At 36.4% G+C, this 17,418-nt stretch overlaps 1 protein-coding gene across 1 annotated transcript in view; it reads right to left on the bottom strand.

Moving 5' to 3' along the window:
• Positions 1-17,418, bottom strand: part of FOXN2 (forkhead box N2) — a 64,977-nt gene that overhangs the window by 15,136 nt on the left and 32,423 nt on the right. Inside the window, exons 2-3 of the mRNA XM_080813202.1 lie at positions 14,826-15,376; positions 1,545-1,669 (exon numbers count right to left, since the gene is read on the bottom strand). Coding sequence (XP_080669328.1) covers positions 1,545-1,669; positions 14,826-15,362 — 662 coding nt within the window. The 5' untranslated portion in view covers positions 15,363-15,376. The remainder of the gene's footprint in view (positions 1-1,544; positions 1,670-14,825; positions 15,377-17,418) is intronic.

Genomic DNA, 17,418 nt, shown 5'->3' with positions numbered 1-17,418 from the left:
AGCGCATATTTGATGGTATATAAGAGTGTCAATTCCCTCATTTAATCTTTAAAAAAAAGTATAGCTAAATAAAACACATAAATGACAATAAGCAGAACTTACCATTAGTTTCTAAATTTTTTTTAATTTTTTTTTAAACTAGGATATCTCATAAGCACCAACATTAACTGATAAAGAGGATACCAAGTTCCAAACAATGAAGATACAAACTCTGATAAGTTTTCTAGGTTTCATTTCATAAAGATAAACCACTCAATCATTCTTGTGACAATAATCCTTCCAATCTACCAGTAAACAAGCTTAAGATCTCACTGAGTAGATATATATTACTAATTTCGACTTTAGCCTAATTTATTGTATTTCAGCTACAGTCACTCCACTTAAAGTTATTTAATAGTAACTTTATTATTATTATTATGAACTAAGTTATTTAATAATAGTTTAAGAAATTAAACACTGTATGGAAATATTGATAATTATTGCAGTTGAGTTCGTTATAGTTTTCTCCTTCCTCTTGTGTATGTTTGAAATTCTCCATCTAGTATTCTATTAAAAAGCTTTTTAACCATTATAAGGCCACTCTCAAAAGTATCTCAACAAAATCTGGCATTTTCAAATGAATTTACATAAGAGGATTAAAAAAAAAAGATTCTGAAGGCTTCTTTAGGAAATGGAAACAAAACCAGATTTGAGGTATCATTTTCAGCTTTCACTTAAAATGGGAAAGCTGTAAGATCAATAGGAGTCACTGAGTTTGAAAACAAGAGCTAAGGAAATACATTACAATATTTACCAGCAGAAACAAAACAAATAAAAAAGTCAAAGCATTATTTTACTTGTCAGACATTTTAAGATTTGAGACTGTGAACATAATTTTCAAATATTAAATGTGCTGTGAAAGAAAACCAACCTAAAATAGAAAAAGGAGGGCCCCTGGGTGGCTCAGTGGCTTAAGCCTCTGCCTTCAGCTCAGGTCATGCTCTCAGGGTCATCTGATCGAGGCCCATATCCGGCTCTCTGCTCAGCAGGGAGCCTGCTTCCCCTCTCTGTCTCTGTCTCCCTACTTGTGACCTCTCTCTCTGTCAAATAAATAAATAAAATCTTAAAAAAAAAAAAAAAGAAAGAAAAAGGAGTAAATATATACATAAAAATGTTATAATGACAAACTTAATCATCTTATTTTAAAAAGTTCAAATATACTTTTCCCATTTCATCAGTCTGCATTAGTATTGTAGGCAATTAAAATAATTTAAACCTTTTGTACCTGAAATCATTATTATAACTTTCTTTAGGGTCTACTTATAATATACTCAGGAGTGACTATATTTTCCAAAATTTATGTTCTCACCTATCAAATATCCTGTTTCCTAATAACACAAGTTAGACTATAAGTTAAATTACCTTAGGCTAATTTCTTACCCATAAATTATTCTCAATGCAATAAACCCCTCCTCCCCCAAACCATACAACTTTGTTAGGTTTTTCTATGTCATACAATGAAATCTTGTAAGTCACCACTGACACTTATATGGAAGATCCTGTACCTTTGTGGAGATGCAGGCGGGGTGTAAAATGTCAATGCTGAGGAAAAAGGTTGCTTCTTCAGTGCCTGCATAAGGTTGGGTTTATATTCTGGATCAACACACCATAAGGAACCTTTCCCATTAACCTAAAATAAAATACACAAGAATTATTAACCTGCAACTTTAAGACATACAGTGCCTGAATCAGTGCCTGAATGTTTTTACTAAATTTGGGTGGGGAAAAAAGAACCCTACGTACCCTTTTGAGTACAATGCAAAGGTTGAATTAAGACTGCTGTAGCTGCTGTAGGGGTGCCTGGGTGGCTCAGTGGGTTAAAGCCTCTGCCTTCGGCTCAGGTCATGATCTCAGGGTCCTGGGATCAAGCCCTGCTTGGGGCTCTCTGCTCAGCAGGGAGCCTGCTTCCCCCACCCTCTCTCTACCTACTTGTGGTTTCTGTCAAATAAATAAGTAAAAATCTTTATAAAAGGGTGGGGGAGGGCGCCTGGGTGGATCAGTCCGTTAAGCAGCTGCCTTCAGCTCAGATCATGATCCCGGAGTCCTGGGATCCTGGGCTCGAGCCCCACATCGGGTTCCCTGTTCAGTGCGCAGCCTGCTTCTCCCTCTCTCTCTGCCTGCTGCTCTGCCTACCCGTGCTCTCTGTGTCAAATAAATAAATAAAATCTTTAAAAAAAAAAAAAAAAGACAGACTGTTGTAAATAAATTGTATGTTTAAAGGCCCTGGAGGCAGCTACCTGGGTTCTTATCTCCAGCTCTATTATTTACCTATTGTGTGATCTTGGAAGTTAATCAATCTCCACCTCTCCAGGCCATTACTCCTTCATCTGGAAAGTAGGGATGATAACACTACCTATCTCATAGGGCTGTCATGTGGATTAAATTATGCCTAAAGCACTCTGCATGGTGCCTGGCACAGAGGGCCACAGAACATGCCAACCACTTCATAGTCTGTGAGAATGGTACAACCTCAAGATGTACAATGTGGTCTTCCACATGGTAAGATGTAACAAATACAAGCCATTAGTGTTACTGTTACAGAAAAACCAGAAAGAAAAGGAAAAATTAAGCTTTCTATGCAGCATCATTTCCCCCAAAGTGATAAGCAGTATGAGATCAAGTGATATAGCAAAAAACAATTTTTTTTAATGGCATTAACAGTACTGCTTAAGTTCTCATTTAAGGTAAGTTTAATTTTCAAAAGCAAATGATTTCAAGGGCTTCTGGGTGGCTCAGTAAGTTAAACAACCAACTCTTGATTTCAGCTTGGGTGTGGGAACTCAGGGTTGTGGGACTGAGTCCAGCATCCAGCTCTGCACTAGGTCCAAGTCTGCTAGAGATTCTCTCCCTTTCCCCTCTGCCCCTCCCTCATGCACTCTCTCTCTAAATGAATAAATAAACTCTTAAAAAAAAAAAAAAAGGCAAATGGTTTCATGAAAAGCACAGCAAACGTCTCAAAGAAGGGTAAATCAACAACCGAGGTATGGAAAAGACTCCTGCAAAAGATAACAAAGAGGAAGGAAGAATCTTTGTGCAAGATGATTAAATTACAACATTTGAGGGACTTTTAGATAATATGGCAATGAGCACACAAACCCAGATTCCACTGAAATAATCAACAGAATCTAAAAATTATGGAACTTTTATGATTACTAGAAACTAGAGAAACCATTAACAAAAGTGCCTGCTTGGGGTGCCTGGGTGGCTCAGGTGGTTGAGCATCTGCCTTCGGCTCGGGTCCTGATCCTGTGGTCCTGGGATCCAGGCCCGTGTCTGGCTCCCTGCCCGGTGGGGAGCCCACTTCTCCTCTCCTCCCAGCTCCTGGTCTCTCTTGCTATCTCTGTCTCTCCCCCTCTCTCAACTAAATAAATAAAACCTTAAATTAAAAAAAAAAAAAAAAAAGCCTGCTAAATTTCAAATGGAAGGGGCCTGAAAGAACGGCTTGTGTGATCCACGGTTTCCTCACTATGAAGGAACAGCAAGTGGACAAGATACATGGAAAACCTCACTAGTATTATCTAACATGCAGGGAACAAGGCCAGGCTATGAGCTACTAACTCCCTCAAATAGGTTTGAAAAATGCTGCATTATTTTACTTCCCCTTCTTCTTAGAAGGTCACACTACATACCAGCAGGTTAAGGGATCTAAATAGTCTTGCTATCATTATACCTGTTTTATACGGTTTCCTAAAGTTATCTGATATAGAACCTCCTTCTCCCAGGTAGTATTTGAGGAAGCTAGTGTTTTGTGGACCACTTATGAGAAAAACTGATGTAATTAATCAATTCTGGTAGAATATACTTTCCCAATATTAATGGAAAAAGTGACAAACATTGATTAGGCCATGAGGAAAAATAAATTCCCTCTTAAAGTTCACAATTTTAAGACTCCAGCGCAAAAAAAAAAAAAAAAAAATCCCAACAACAAAATTCTATGACCACTTGGAAATTTATAATTCTCTTAGATTAAAAAGATATCCAAACTACAATTATAGCTTATCTGGTAGATAAAGGGTATAAACAATTATATGAAAACTAAGAGAATGTGGCCAAAGGCAAATTTATATCCACTTTCATTCATTTTTTAAAAGACTTATTTATTTATGAGAGAGAGAGGGTGCACATGTGCGCATGAGGGGGAGAGGGAGAGAGAATCTCAAGCAGACTCTACACTTGGTGTAGAGCCCTCCTGGTGGCTCCATCTTATGACCCTCAGACTTTGACCTCAGCTGAAACCAAGAGTCAAGACACTTACCAACTGAGCCACCCAGGTGTCCCTATCCATTTTCATTCTTAAACAACTGAAATATCTGAAATAAGCTTTTATCATATCTGGAGAAGGGGAGAGAGAAAATTAGGGGGGAGAGAAAATTATATAATTTATATAATGTAACTATATCATATGAAAAATGATAAACTGTTAAACTGGAAATCAGGTGGGGCGCCTGGGTGGCTCAGTGGGTTAAAGCCTCTGCCTTCGGCTCAGGCCATGATCTCAGGGTCCTGGGATCGAGCCCTGCATCGGGCTCTCTGCTCAGCAGGGAGCCTGTTTCCCCCTCTCTCTCTGCCTGACTCTCTGCCTGCTTGTGATCTCTGTCAAAAAAATAAATCAAAGCTTTAAAAAAAAATAAAATAAATTGGAAATCAGGAAAAGAATGGAATTGATAAATCAAGAGAGTATTCTAAAAAAAACCATCAATATGCTACACACCCTAGTTGAGGTAGTCAAAGGAAATGACTGAAGAACTTTAGGAGCTATGATTCCTATCACCTGCTAACTCTTTCTTCCTTCAGGATAAACCTTTTCTATTTCCTTAGCTGAACATCCCTAACTGCACATCCTGAAAAGAAGCTGGACTATAAGTATATCCTAGCACATGTACCACATCCACACACAGCCTACATACAGAACTCCACAGCCATGCAAGGAAATCCAAACTCAATCTCTTCTCACTTCCTCCAGAGCTAAACACTACTTGTACAGTGGTTAAGAGTGTGAACCTAAAAGCAATTTTGCCTCCTTGGGAATCCTGGCTCTGTGTATTCTTCAGAAAAATGTGTTTGTTTCCTATGTATTAGGATACTCAAAATAGAACTATATTAAAAATAGTACCCACTTCACTTTAAGAATTACTGTATTATAAGAGTTAATTCACATAAAGTGCTTAGAGCACTGACAGACAATAAACACTCAATAAACATTGGCTGCTGCTGTTGATATATGTTCATTTTCTTTGTAGTTTCAAAAACAGTTCCTGTTTCCTCCAGTCTAATAGCATGCAAATTTGTTTTTCTGTTTCTATTCCACCAGATATTGGCATTACATTTTAACAAATATTTCTGAAGATTTTTTTTCTTTTTCTCTACAAATACTAAATACCAACTATAAGGTATAACTTTCCTCCTCTCCCACCATGTGATGTACAAAACTTCCTCAGAACTCATAAGATTAGTGAGATCCAAACTGTTAATTTTTGTTTTATATTACACTTTTTCTACTTTAAAAATCCTTTCTTAAAATTTGAATTACACTTCACAATTCATTAAGAATTACTCAGACAACAATAAAATTTATGTGTGTTCTATTTCCCTGGTTCCTTTTTGTTCATATAAAATTCTATACGATGTAAGCTATTATGATTGCTTAAGATTTAACGTGATGAATTTGAGTGCTTCCATTTCCCAAACTTTTTTTCAAGGCAATATTATTCTATTACTGAGGCTCTTTTATCTTCTGAACATCATGTCATAGTTATTACAGCCCAATGGCATAATATAAGAATATTTCCACTGGTATAAAAACAGGTCCTAATCATTGCTTATGTGATACTGGACAGATCATGTAAGTGTTCTTATTCATATTTTATTCATAAAATTTTAAAAAACCAGTCCACTTCACTGAGTTTTGATTAGATTCAAATAAGGTAATTCTGGACACCTGGGTGGCTCAGTCAGTTAAGTGCCTGCCTTTGGTTCAGGTCACAATCCCAGGATCCCGGGATCCCAGGATCCTAGGATCATGGGATAGAGCCAAGCATTAGGCTTCTTGCTCAGCGGGGAACCTGCTTCTTCCTCTCCTCCCTGCTACTCCCCCTGCTTGTGCACTCTCTCTCTCTCTGTCAAATAAATAAATAAATAAAATCTTTAAACTAGAACAACAAAAATAAGGTAATTTATGTGTAAGTGATATAGAGCTGCAAAATAAGTGGATACTTACCTATTTCTGGGGGTTATTCTGAAATTGGCATAAGGTTAGAGTTTATATGTTTGTTTATTTTTTTAAGATTTTATTTATTTGACAGAGAGAGAGAGAGAGAGAGTGAACAAGAGATAGAACACGAGCAAGGAGAGAGAGAAGCAGGCTCCTGGATGAACAGGCAGCCTGACATGGGGCTCAATCCCAGGACCCTGGGATCATGACCTGAGCCAAAGGCAGACACTTAACCGACTGAGCCACCCAGGTCTCCGCTGTCGGTTTTTTTTTGTTGTTGTTTTGTTTTGTTTAAGATTTATTCAGAGAGAGCTCAAGTGAGTAAGTGGGGAGGGGGCAGAAGAGAGAATCCTGAACATGACTTCCCACTGAGCGCCAGGACCCTGAGCCAAAATCAAGAGTCGGCTGCTTAATGGACTGAGCCACCAATGTGCCCCAAGTTTATATGGTTTAGTAACAGCGTATTCCTTCTCCTTTACCTCTAAGATGGAGCTTTGAAAAAATGAACAATAGGAACAAAATCAATTAATTCTGAGTAAGAGATAAAAGGTAATAAAGAACAAGAAATAAACTAAATTCAGAAAGGAAAATAGCTCTTGTTTTAGAAAAAGTATGCTATCAGCGTAAGCAGTTTTTAACATCCTAGCAACCTAAATATATCAGAAAAGAAAAACCATAGCTGTCACATTATGCTGTAATATAAAAAGAAACATACCATACTATTAGGTGAAACTTTTTTCTGGCCTTCAGCAGCAAAATATCATATGTATATACTATGTAAGTATTTGAAATTTTGATTTGATTTTTAAAGGAAGTTAAATTTTACAAATGTATTTTTGGATGAAATTACTTAAATTAGGTATGTTTTCTGTCAGTTGGCTTAGGAGATAAATGTATTTTTTAATGATAGGGAAATAAAACTTTAAAACATTACCAGCCACAACATCCTTTGCCCCAACCCACTTCAGTTTCATATAGAAAAGATATATTATGTATTATTTTTCATATATTGACTAAGACAATTATTTTAACAATTCTAGCCACATTCTATCTTAGTATTCCTGACATGACACTCCTAGAAACTGGTTCAAGAGTCTACTTTTTAAATTCTACTGTGAGAATTACAAATTGTTTTGATCATAGTAGAATTGCTATTTCCTTGAAATAGTAAATTGGAAGAACTAGTACCGAAAACCTGCTGTTAAGGGCAGTTAAGTATCTTGAGTAAGGTCTCCAAATAACAGTCTGGTTATGTTACCATGGCAGCATTTCCTTTCACTTGGGTCTGTTCACAAACTATCAGTAACAAGAGATAAAATTATGTATTTGCTAACACTATGTTTTAGAGTTTTCAGCAAAGAGGAATTTATTTTAAACTAACTCTCACTTAAAAACCTTGCCCCTTTATTATTTTGCTTAGATGACAGAACACAAATAATGAAGAGTTTTAGACATTAGGTATTGTTTTAAACTAAATTTGCCTAAAACAAAATAAATCTGTGCAATGGAAACAGAAAATGTGCATTCTCTAATTTACTATTTTGCATTTTGGAATTACAAGGCTTCTGAACTTATTTGATAGAGAACCACTGAAGGTTTTTAAGAAACAAGGAATATACTAAGAAATGAACTTTAAAAAGATCTTAAGATTAGTTGTAAAGAACAGTTTGGGAGAAAAGGCAAATAATATTCACTATTCCTGAAATGTTTTTATGTATTTGCCCTGTATATTTTAACAGCTTCTCCCCAACTATCTTTTCTGTGGTTTTTAGAATGACTGAATTAAAAAGAAATAACTGATTAAAAAGGGCATTCATAAGTCCAGTTTATAGCTTAAAGCATGAACTTTTATAGTGGTTGGCATGACTTCTTTTCCTGGAATTCAGCTATTGAAGCGAGTCATCACTATGCAAATGTACAGACTAAAACTGTACTAACCCAGGCAAAATTTCTAATTTTGTGTTTCCCAGCTCAAGTCTCACAGTTACAGTGTCTTGGTTTGGCTTTATAAAAATTAAGAGAAGTAGATATAAGACCTGGATGTTTAAATATTTAAAACATGAAACCCAAAGCAAAACAAACAAAAAAAGACAATGTCTAACTTTTATAATTTTAAAATACTGAGGCAGATAAACACCAAGCCAAGATTTTTAGATCTGTCTATTCAGAGTAGTAACTATGGTATGGATGATAGGGGAGAAAATCTAATCAGCAGCTATCCAGCTGGCTGCGTATCATTACCACTTTGTAGTTTGACCCAGACCTTGCCATCTTGCCATTTTTTTGAGATTATCATCTATAGATAAGAGATATTCATCAGAAAAGTGCTGGCAAGGTTGCCAAATTCAATTCCAACATTTATTCAAAGTGTAACTTACTTGCCTTCTGCAGATTACAACAGAAGTACTGTTATTCTGAAACACTGATTCTAGAAGTATTTCATAAACTAAAAAAAAACAAAAAACAAAAAAAAAACCCACAACAAACCCACAAGCAGCCCCAGTTCTACCTGAATTTATCATTTTCTGTCCAAACTTCAGACATTTAAGCAGAGTGGCTACTGATTCTGCCAGTTTCTTTCCTCCTACCCTGACCTGTTGTAATTGCTGACTAATTTTTATCCTAATATATTATAATTTCTATATTTATCCTAATATTTTTTATTATCTCCTAAGATGATTTCTTTCTCTTTATCACATTCTCCCTGTACTCTGGACTGTATGCTTTCTTGTCCGCTAGCTCTCACTTCCTTAATTTCTTTCTTTCTCTGAGCATTTAAAAATGCTCAGGTCAATTATGTAAATAATACACACATTTAAAAATTAAGGATAAAAACAAATCCCTTTTGATCACTACCACAAATTAAACTACACTGGACATATTATTCTGCAATTTTTATTACAAACAATACCACAGTGGATATATACCTCTTTGTATGCAAGTATGAATGTTACTCTAGGGGAGAAATCAGAATCTAATCCACTAGATCAAAAGATATGCACATTTCTAATTTTAATAATTGTAGCCAAGGTACCCTCAAAAATGGTCATACTAATTTACACTCTTATTAGTGGTATGAAAATGCTGGTATCATTTTTCTCATTCTTTTTTTTTTTGACAGAGATCTAAGTAGGCAGAGAGACAGGCAGAGAGAGAGGGGGAAGCAGGCTCCCAGCTGCGCAGAGAGCCCGATGCGGGGCTCGATCCCAGGACCCTGGGACCATGACTTGAGCTGAAGGCAGAGGCTTTAACCCACTGAGCCACCCAGGTGCCCCCATTTCTCCCATTCTTATCTAAATTGATATTATCAAGCATTTAAAATTTTTGCATTCTCATGGGGTACAACTATTTTTGTGGGTTCTTTTAATTTGTCCCTGATTACTAGTGAGGATGAACATCTCTGCATGCTTATTGGCCATTTGTATTTCCTCCTCTGTTAACTGCCTGTTCATATTCTTATCCATTTTGTTTTCTTATTAATTTTCTTTCTCTTATTGAATTAGATGAATTCTTTACACACAGTGTGTACTGCTCATTGTAAACATCTCCTATCAACTTCACATTTAATGACAGAATGCTAATAGTTTGAAACTGGCCATGATGGAAATATTTATACCGTGAAAATCTATAAAAGCTATATCCTCACCCCTACTCAATCCCTACCCCACATATACCAGCACACCATATTTTGAATCCTAATCTGTTTGCAGCTAGTTGTCTCAATCACTTCTTAACCAATCATTTTCAAGATTTCTGCAACATTTGATACTGTTGCTCACTCACACTTAAACTTACCCTCCTACAACTGAATTTTTCAGTTGTTTCAGTTGTTTAGTTCAGTTGCAAATTTTTCAACTAAAAAATCAGTGCTGATGACTTCCAAACTTAGAGCTTTAATCTAACATTACCATTATTCCTGTACCATATTTCTAAGTACCTAGTAGACAGTTCTAGTTCTAGGTCCCAATATAAGCATAAACACAATAGGTCTAAAACTAGAAAAGAAAGAAGTGATATAATTCAAAATAAGATCTAATAATACATGTTGGAAAGAACATGTCCAACATTCCTAAAACTTTCAGTCATCTGAAAGGAAAGTTTGAGGCTGGGGGAATCTGCTTCCAAGATGGCTTATTCACATGACTATTGGCAGAAGGCCATATTTCCTTGACACATAAGCCTCTCCATAAGGCTGCTTAATGTTCTTATGATATGGCATCTGGCTTCCCCTATAGCTAGTTATCCAAGAGCCCAAGATGGAAGCTATACTGCTTTTTATGACCTAGCCTCAAAAGGCATGATGCATCATTTCCACAATATCCTCATGGTTACACAGGTCAACCCTATTCATTACTGAAGGGAATTCTACTAGGGCAAGAATAGTGGAAGGTAGGGCTCATTTGGAGGCCTCTTGGAGGCTATGACAAAGATTGATCCTTTGACATTACTGAGGCTTTTTTAATGGCATAACACTTAGTTGGTCTTCATAAATATCCCATGTGTAGTAGACAGTGTGTTAGATAGCAATATGTTATGAAAGATAACTAATACAACCTCCTTTAAGTTAGCTGTAAGATGATGATGGATGATGATATATCCTAATGTCTTGCTACTCATGGACTAATGGCACCAGGATCAATGGGGCACCTGTTAGAAAAGAAAGCCTCATCTCCACTCCAGATTTCCTGAGTCGGAATCTGCATTTTAACAAGAGCCCCAGATATCAGTGTATACACTTAAACTTGAACAGAACTACCTTAAAAAAATCCTTCAGTCATTTAAAAACATAATTACTTGCTCATAATTTTTATTCAAAACAAGAACAGGAGAGTTCTGCTACCAGTTGGGGGTACAGAAAGCCATTAGAGAACATTGTTCACAGCCTAACAAGAAAAAAAAAATAATCCATAAAATTATAATTTTTTATGAGCTCATCTGAGAGCTAAGGCCACAGACAACTGAAAGAACTAAATTCTAAAGTGTGACAGGCCCCTGTTAGGAGAGATGGAATACAGGAACTGTTTTACCTTTGGGAGAGCACAGAAATAGTGGCTGTCATAAAGTAAGGTTAAAAAACAAAACAAAACATGGAGCACCTGAGTGACTCAGTTGTTAAGCGTTTGCCTTCAGCTCAGGTCATGATCCCAGAGTCCTGGGATCAAGCCCCATATCAGGCTTCGGGCTCTCTGCTTGGCAGGAAGCCTGCTTCTCCCTCTCCCACTCCCCCTGCTTGTGTTCTCTCTCTCGCTGTCTTTCTTTCTCTCTCTGTCAAATAAATAAATAAAATTTCAAAAAAAAAAAAAAAAGACTAAATTTTAACAAATTCTTTTTTTTTTTTTTTTTTTTTAATTTTAACAAATTCTTAAAAGCAGGGTGCCTGGGTGGCTCAGTCAGGTAAGTGTCTGTCTTCAGCTCAGGTCATGGTCCCAGGGTCCCAGGATTGACCCCTGAGCTGAGGTCAGCTTCTCCCTCTCCTCCCTGCTGGTGCTCTCTCTCACTATCTCTGCCATGATCTCTCTCTCAAGAATAAATAAATAAAATGTTTAAACAACAACAAATTTTTAAAACCCAGGTGTGAGCTAGCAAGATAATTTAGCATCCTTGCCATTCCCATATAAAAAGGTCTGTATCTATTAGCCAGCATTTTTCTACAGGCCTCCATCCAGTGCTCCATAGGAAGACTTTAGACAGGACAGGAGACCTAACAGAGACACCCATGGAGATGGCGATGGATGTGCAGAACATACTAAGGTTTAAGCCTGGACAAAGATATCAGGCAAACCTCATCCATAATCTGGGCTTTACATGACCATAAAATGAGATCAGGTGTCACTATGGGACAGGAACACAATCTGCCTTACATACTGGACAAAGCTCCGCTATGAAGCAAAAGCTGTCTGCCACTCAGAGAGAGGCAAAACACCCCAGTCCTAGATAAGGGATGGCTACTGCTGGAGAAAAATACAACATTCGACTATCCTCACACTTTAGTGACACTAGGCAATGGCCATGTGTCATTAGGTAATGGGCAGGAAATCCGCTCATGCCCAGATGATACAAAGCAGAAATCTGCTGCCCTGAGAAAGGGAATGGTAACTTACTTGTACCAGGACCTCTCATTGATACTAGGCAGAGTTTATTTACCTTGAAGGGAATGAGCAGGAAACTGGCCTGAGCTCTGGAGCAGTGCTGTCCAATAGGACTTTCTACAATGACAGAAATATCATGTATCTGTACTGTCCAATATGCCAACCACTAGCCACATGAAGATAACTGACTACTGATGATTATAGCCCTAGACTTCACTCTGAGTAGATGGGAGAGACTGTCTGCTCCAAGGGAAGGTAAGGAAAGTCCTACTTTTGAGACACAGGCATACAAAGCCAGCTTAATACTAAAACTAGGGCACCTGGGTGGCTCAGTGGGTTAAAGCCGCTGCCTTCGGCTCAGGTCACGATCCCAGCATCCTGGGATCGAGCCCCACATCGGGCTCTCTGCTCAGCGGGGAGCCTGCTTCCTCCCTTCTCTCTCTGCCTGCCTCTCTGCCTACTTGTGATCTGTCTGTCAAATAAATAAATAAAAAATCTTTAAAAAAAAATACTAAAACTAGAGCAGAAGAATCAAGAAACTAACGCTCCCACCCCAAGAACCTCATACCAAGTAACAGCAATTGCTATGGGAGGGGCAAGAGCACAGAGCAAAATATCTAATTCCCTTCTTGCCCCCAAATGTATCACAAGCTGAAAGATCAAGGTAGAGCAAAAATGCTAAAAAAAATCATCTGACACTCCAGTACTCACATTAAGCCCAAGTATTAGCAGTCCATCTCTGTATGAATTTGAAGCCTGTGGTACTCAGAAGGTAACTATGACAACCACAAAAGTTAACCCAGCCCAGTTATTACCTAAATTGACCTGTATCTGTTTCACACTAACAACCTTACAAAAGTAGAGGCATGTTTATTTCTGGACAGACCAAAGTCTCTACCATTCTTTTACAATGTTTGACATTTAATCCAAAATTATGAAACACACAGAGAACAGGATAAAACAGTCAACAAAATCAGACCCAGAGATGGAGGAGATATTAAAATTATTAGACAGAAACCATATTTATAATTAATATGTTTATGGATCTGGTGGGAAATTTCAGCAGAAAGATGGAGACTACTTTTAAAAAGGCAAATGAAGGGCAAACCTCTTGAGGTCCCTCCCTCTTTGGGACCTTTGTATTATCACTTTATTATCACTCAATAAACCTTGCTTTGCTGCCAAACAAAAGAAAGGCAAATGAAAATGCTACAAATGATAAATATGCAGAAGTCCTTTATCAGGTTTTTCAACAGAATGAACACACGAGAGGGAAGACTAAACCAAAAAAGATTGAAAGAAATTATCCAAACTGAAACAAAGAGACAAAAGACTAGAAACTAGAGCAGAGCAACTAAGAGGTGAGACAATAGCAAATGGTCTAACATATTTTTACTTGGAGTCCCAGAAGTGGGAAGTGAGCCACAGAAATATTTGAATAGCTAATGAGCAAAACTTTTCTAAATTAAATAAATGACAACAAATCACAGATCCAAGAACCTCCAAAAAACCAAAGCAGGATAAAAATAAAGAAAAACACACCTAGGTGCACCAGTCAAACTGCTGAAGTAATGACATAAAGAGAAAAGTCTTGGAAGTAAGACAGAAAAAGAAAAAGAAGAAACATTACAGAGGAACAAAGATAAGAATGGCAGCAGACTTCTTATCAGACACTGTATACGCCAGAACACAAGACAGTACCATCTTTAAAATACTTCAAGAAAAAAAAAAGGAGGAAATTTCTTAACATCCACAAAAAGATTCTTATAAATTCATTGCTAGATTTCAACTATAAGAAATATTACATATACTTATCCACAAAAAAGGAATTGATCCTGATAAATATCAGGATTAGTCAACTTTTTCTGTGTAAAGCCATATAATAAGTGGTATAATAGTATAATGATGATATTATTCGAAGATAGACTGTGATAAATTAAAGATAAATACTGAAAAGTATAGAGCAACCATCACCATCGCCAGCAGCCCCCAAAAAGGGAATAGCTGATAAGCCAATAGTAGAGATAAGAGTGAATCATAAAAAAAAATACTCAATCCTTAAAAAGACGGGAAAAGTGGGGGAAAAGAATAGAGCAAACAAAAAATAGCACAATGACAGATTTATAGCCAACCATATCCATTACATTAATATAACTGGTGTACATTCCAATGATAAGACTGAGACTGTCATACTGAATAAATAACATACTGAGAGTGGCAGAACACTATAGAAACTAAGCATAGAAAATTAGAACATTAGAAAACTAATTTATGTCCTATAGTAGACTGAAATTGTTAGATTTATATCAATATTTAAGAAATTTTAAAACATCTCAATGAAAGCAAGTGATGAATATAATTAAGCTCAAACTGAAGTAATTATGAGTTGACAATTTTTTGTCTTCCTTTAGTTTCTCCATATTTTAAGGCCTCGAAGTTAATTCTCCCCCACCTCCCTAAATACAGCAATGTTCATAAACACTGACCTTGCCATGGCTTCTTTCCACTTTCTGAAAACATTTATTCAGGGACAGATTATGTCGAACAGAATTCTTCCAGCCTGTTGGTGCAGTAGCAAAATATGGGAAGCGGTCCAAAATCCAGCTATAAATTTCTTTGACAGGCAAACATTTATTTGGAGAGTGTTCAATAGCCATGTAAATGAGAAGACTAAAGGAGTATGGGGGCTTTGCAGTTGCTGATTTTTTTTCTGGGTTCTGATAGCAAGATGGTCCTAAGGATGGCACATCATCTCCCTCTATGTCATACAATGGACTAACGATTGGAAGACCCTCACTTCCAAAGCTGAAATTTGTTAGAAGATTAGTACTTTCATGAAGCCAGTTCAAGTTTGTGAGTTCATCATCTGCTGACTCACTGTCCACTACAGTGGCCTTTGGCCTGGCAGCATCAACAGCTTCAGGCAAGCTTCCCATTTTGTAAATCTGGCTTAATCCTGCAACCTTTTCAGCTCCTGGAGTTTCAGCTCTCTTTTCTGGAGTCATTCCAATTACTGGACCCATTTACTCTTACAGTTCTGCAATAAAGAAAACAATTGTCAATCAATAATACTTAAGACTCTTAAGCTCATGGAAAATGAAAATACATATTTAAATATCACAAATGAGAAATTTTGCAATCAGTTATCCCACATAATATTGAAGTACAATATTTGTATAACAAAGACATTAAAGCTTATAATCCAAGGAAGAGAACTTATTTCATGTTATTTGAAATGGCTGTAAATAAAATACAGCATTGTAACACCATATGTGAGTGATATTAAAACAAGTAAATAATGTATTTTGAATACTTATTAAAGTCCCAGCCTACAGTAACAGCCTTGTAGTGGTTTTTGTTATTAAAAATGAGCAGACTTTCTGGGACGCCTGGGTGGCTCAGTGGGTTAAGCAGCTGCCTTTGGCTCAGGTCATGATCCCAGTGTCCTGGGATCGAGTCCCACATCAGGCTTCTTGCTCGGCAGGGAGCCTGTTTCTCCCTCTGCCTCTGCCTGCTGCTCTGTCTGCCTGTGCTCGTGCTCTCTCTCTCTCTCTAACAAATAAATAAATAAAATCTTTTTTTAAAAAAATGAGCAGACTTTCTTTGAATTATAAGACTAGATAATTCATGCATTTTAAGGATATATGACCTTACTCGATATAGAAAATAACCAAATTTATATTTAATACATTGAAATTCAAATAAATATTTATTTAACAAATTTAAATTCGATATTAAGCCAAATTTAAAATATTGCTTAAACAATAATTCCAAACAAACCCTTTCCTCAAATCGAAATATTTACTACAAAGAGATAAATAACTTCTAATATTTTTGTAGATTATACTAAAAAGATAACATTTCTTACTAAATTCATTAACAGCAAAATTATTTACTATAAATTTATTACATTCAATATTTTAACTGAATTCTATATCATCTCATCAAGTATTGACAATGAAAGGCTGGCATTCTCTAAGTAAAATTTGAATTATCACCATAATTTTCCAGGAGAAGGGAAAAAAAGCTATTTCTAAACTATCCTTTTTTATTTCTATTTTCTTAAATGTCTTTTGTTTTGCCTTTGAAACATACTTCAAGGCAAAAAACCTATCATGGGAAAATAAGTGACCAAAGAGAAAAGTGATATAAGTAATGTACTATTAAATTCATTTTTAGTGGTTCATAAAAGTACCTCATTTATGAATTCAGTGAAAAACTTTCTATCTTCCATTATCCTATTCAATCTACTTATGCTTATATAACTGAAATAAGAGAAATACCCCCACAGTTTTATTTCACTTAGAACAAAGCTGGCAGGTTACTCCAAGAACTATGAAACCAGTCAATTTTACATGTATAACAGTCTATCTGGATTCTGGTAGCTATTAATAGATGTAGTCTCAAAGCTCTTATTATCAACAGCATCAGCTAATATTTTTGAGGCCAGGCATTGTGCTAAACATTACAAACTATATCTCAATTAACCATCAATTAAACCCTATAAAGTAGGCACTATTATTAACCCAATTTTATAAATGAGGAAAATGACTCAGAGGTTAAGCATCCTGTTTTAGCTTACCTGGTTAGTGATGGGAAACAACAGAATTTAAACCTGGGCAGACTGACTTCGGAACCACAACTACTACATTATCCTGGTAAGAACGCAAACTCATCATTGTTGAATACCAATGCTCCAGTCCCATTTATTTTAAATCTTACTACTGTTCTCTCCACATCCAGTTCCTATTTTTCTTACTTAGACCTGTACTTATAACTTGACACACCAAGATACTTTAAGAAGGAAAAGATCAAACTGTAAAAATTTGGTTTGTATTTCAGGTATGAAAGCCACATATTCCTAAACATGCACACATGTGCATGCATATGCGCAAGTAATATATGTCAGAGATGACATTCTGTCCTATGTAGCTGACCAAATTTCACTTTACCACCAAAGTCTCTCCACCCATAGAGAATTTCAAAAAAATGTGTCAATGAGAATTCACTGGTTGAAGAATATCTTGACTCCTTTAAAAAAAAAACCCAAACACACATAGTAGTCAGTGTTCAAAGACG

The sequence above is a fragment of the Martes martes genome, assembly GCF_963455335.1.
Source record: "Martes martes genome assembly, chromosome: 9".
Classification (NCBI taxonomy): Eukaryota; Metazoa; Chordata; class Mammalia; order Carnivora; family Mustelidae; genus Martes; species Martes martes.
This window is presented reverse-complemented; position numbering and strand designations above follow the sequence as displayed.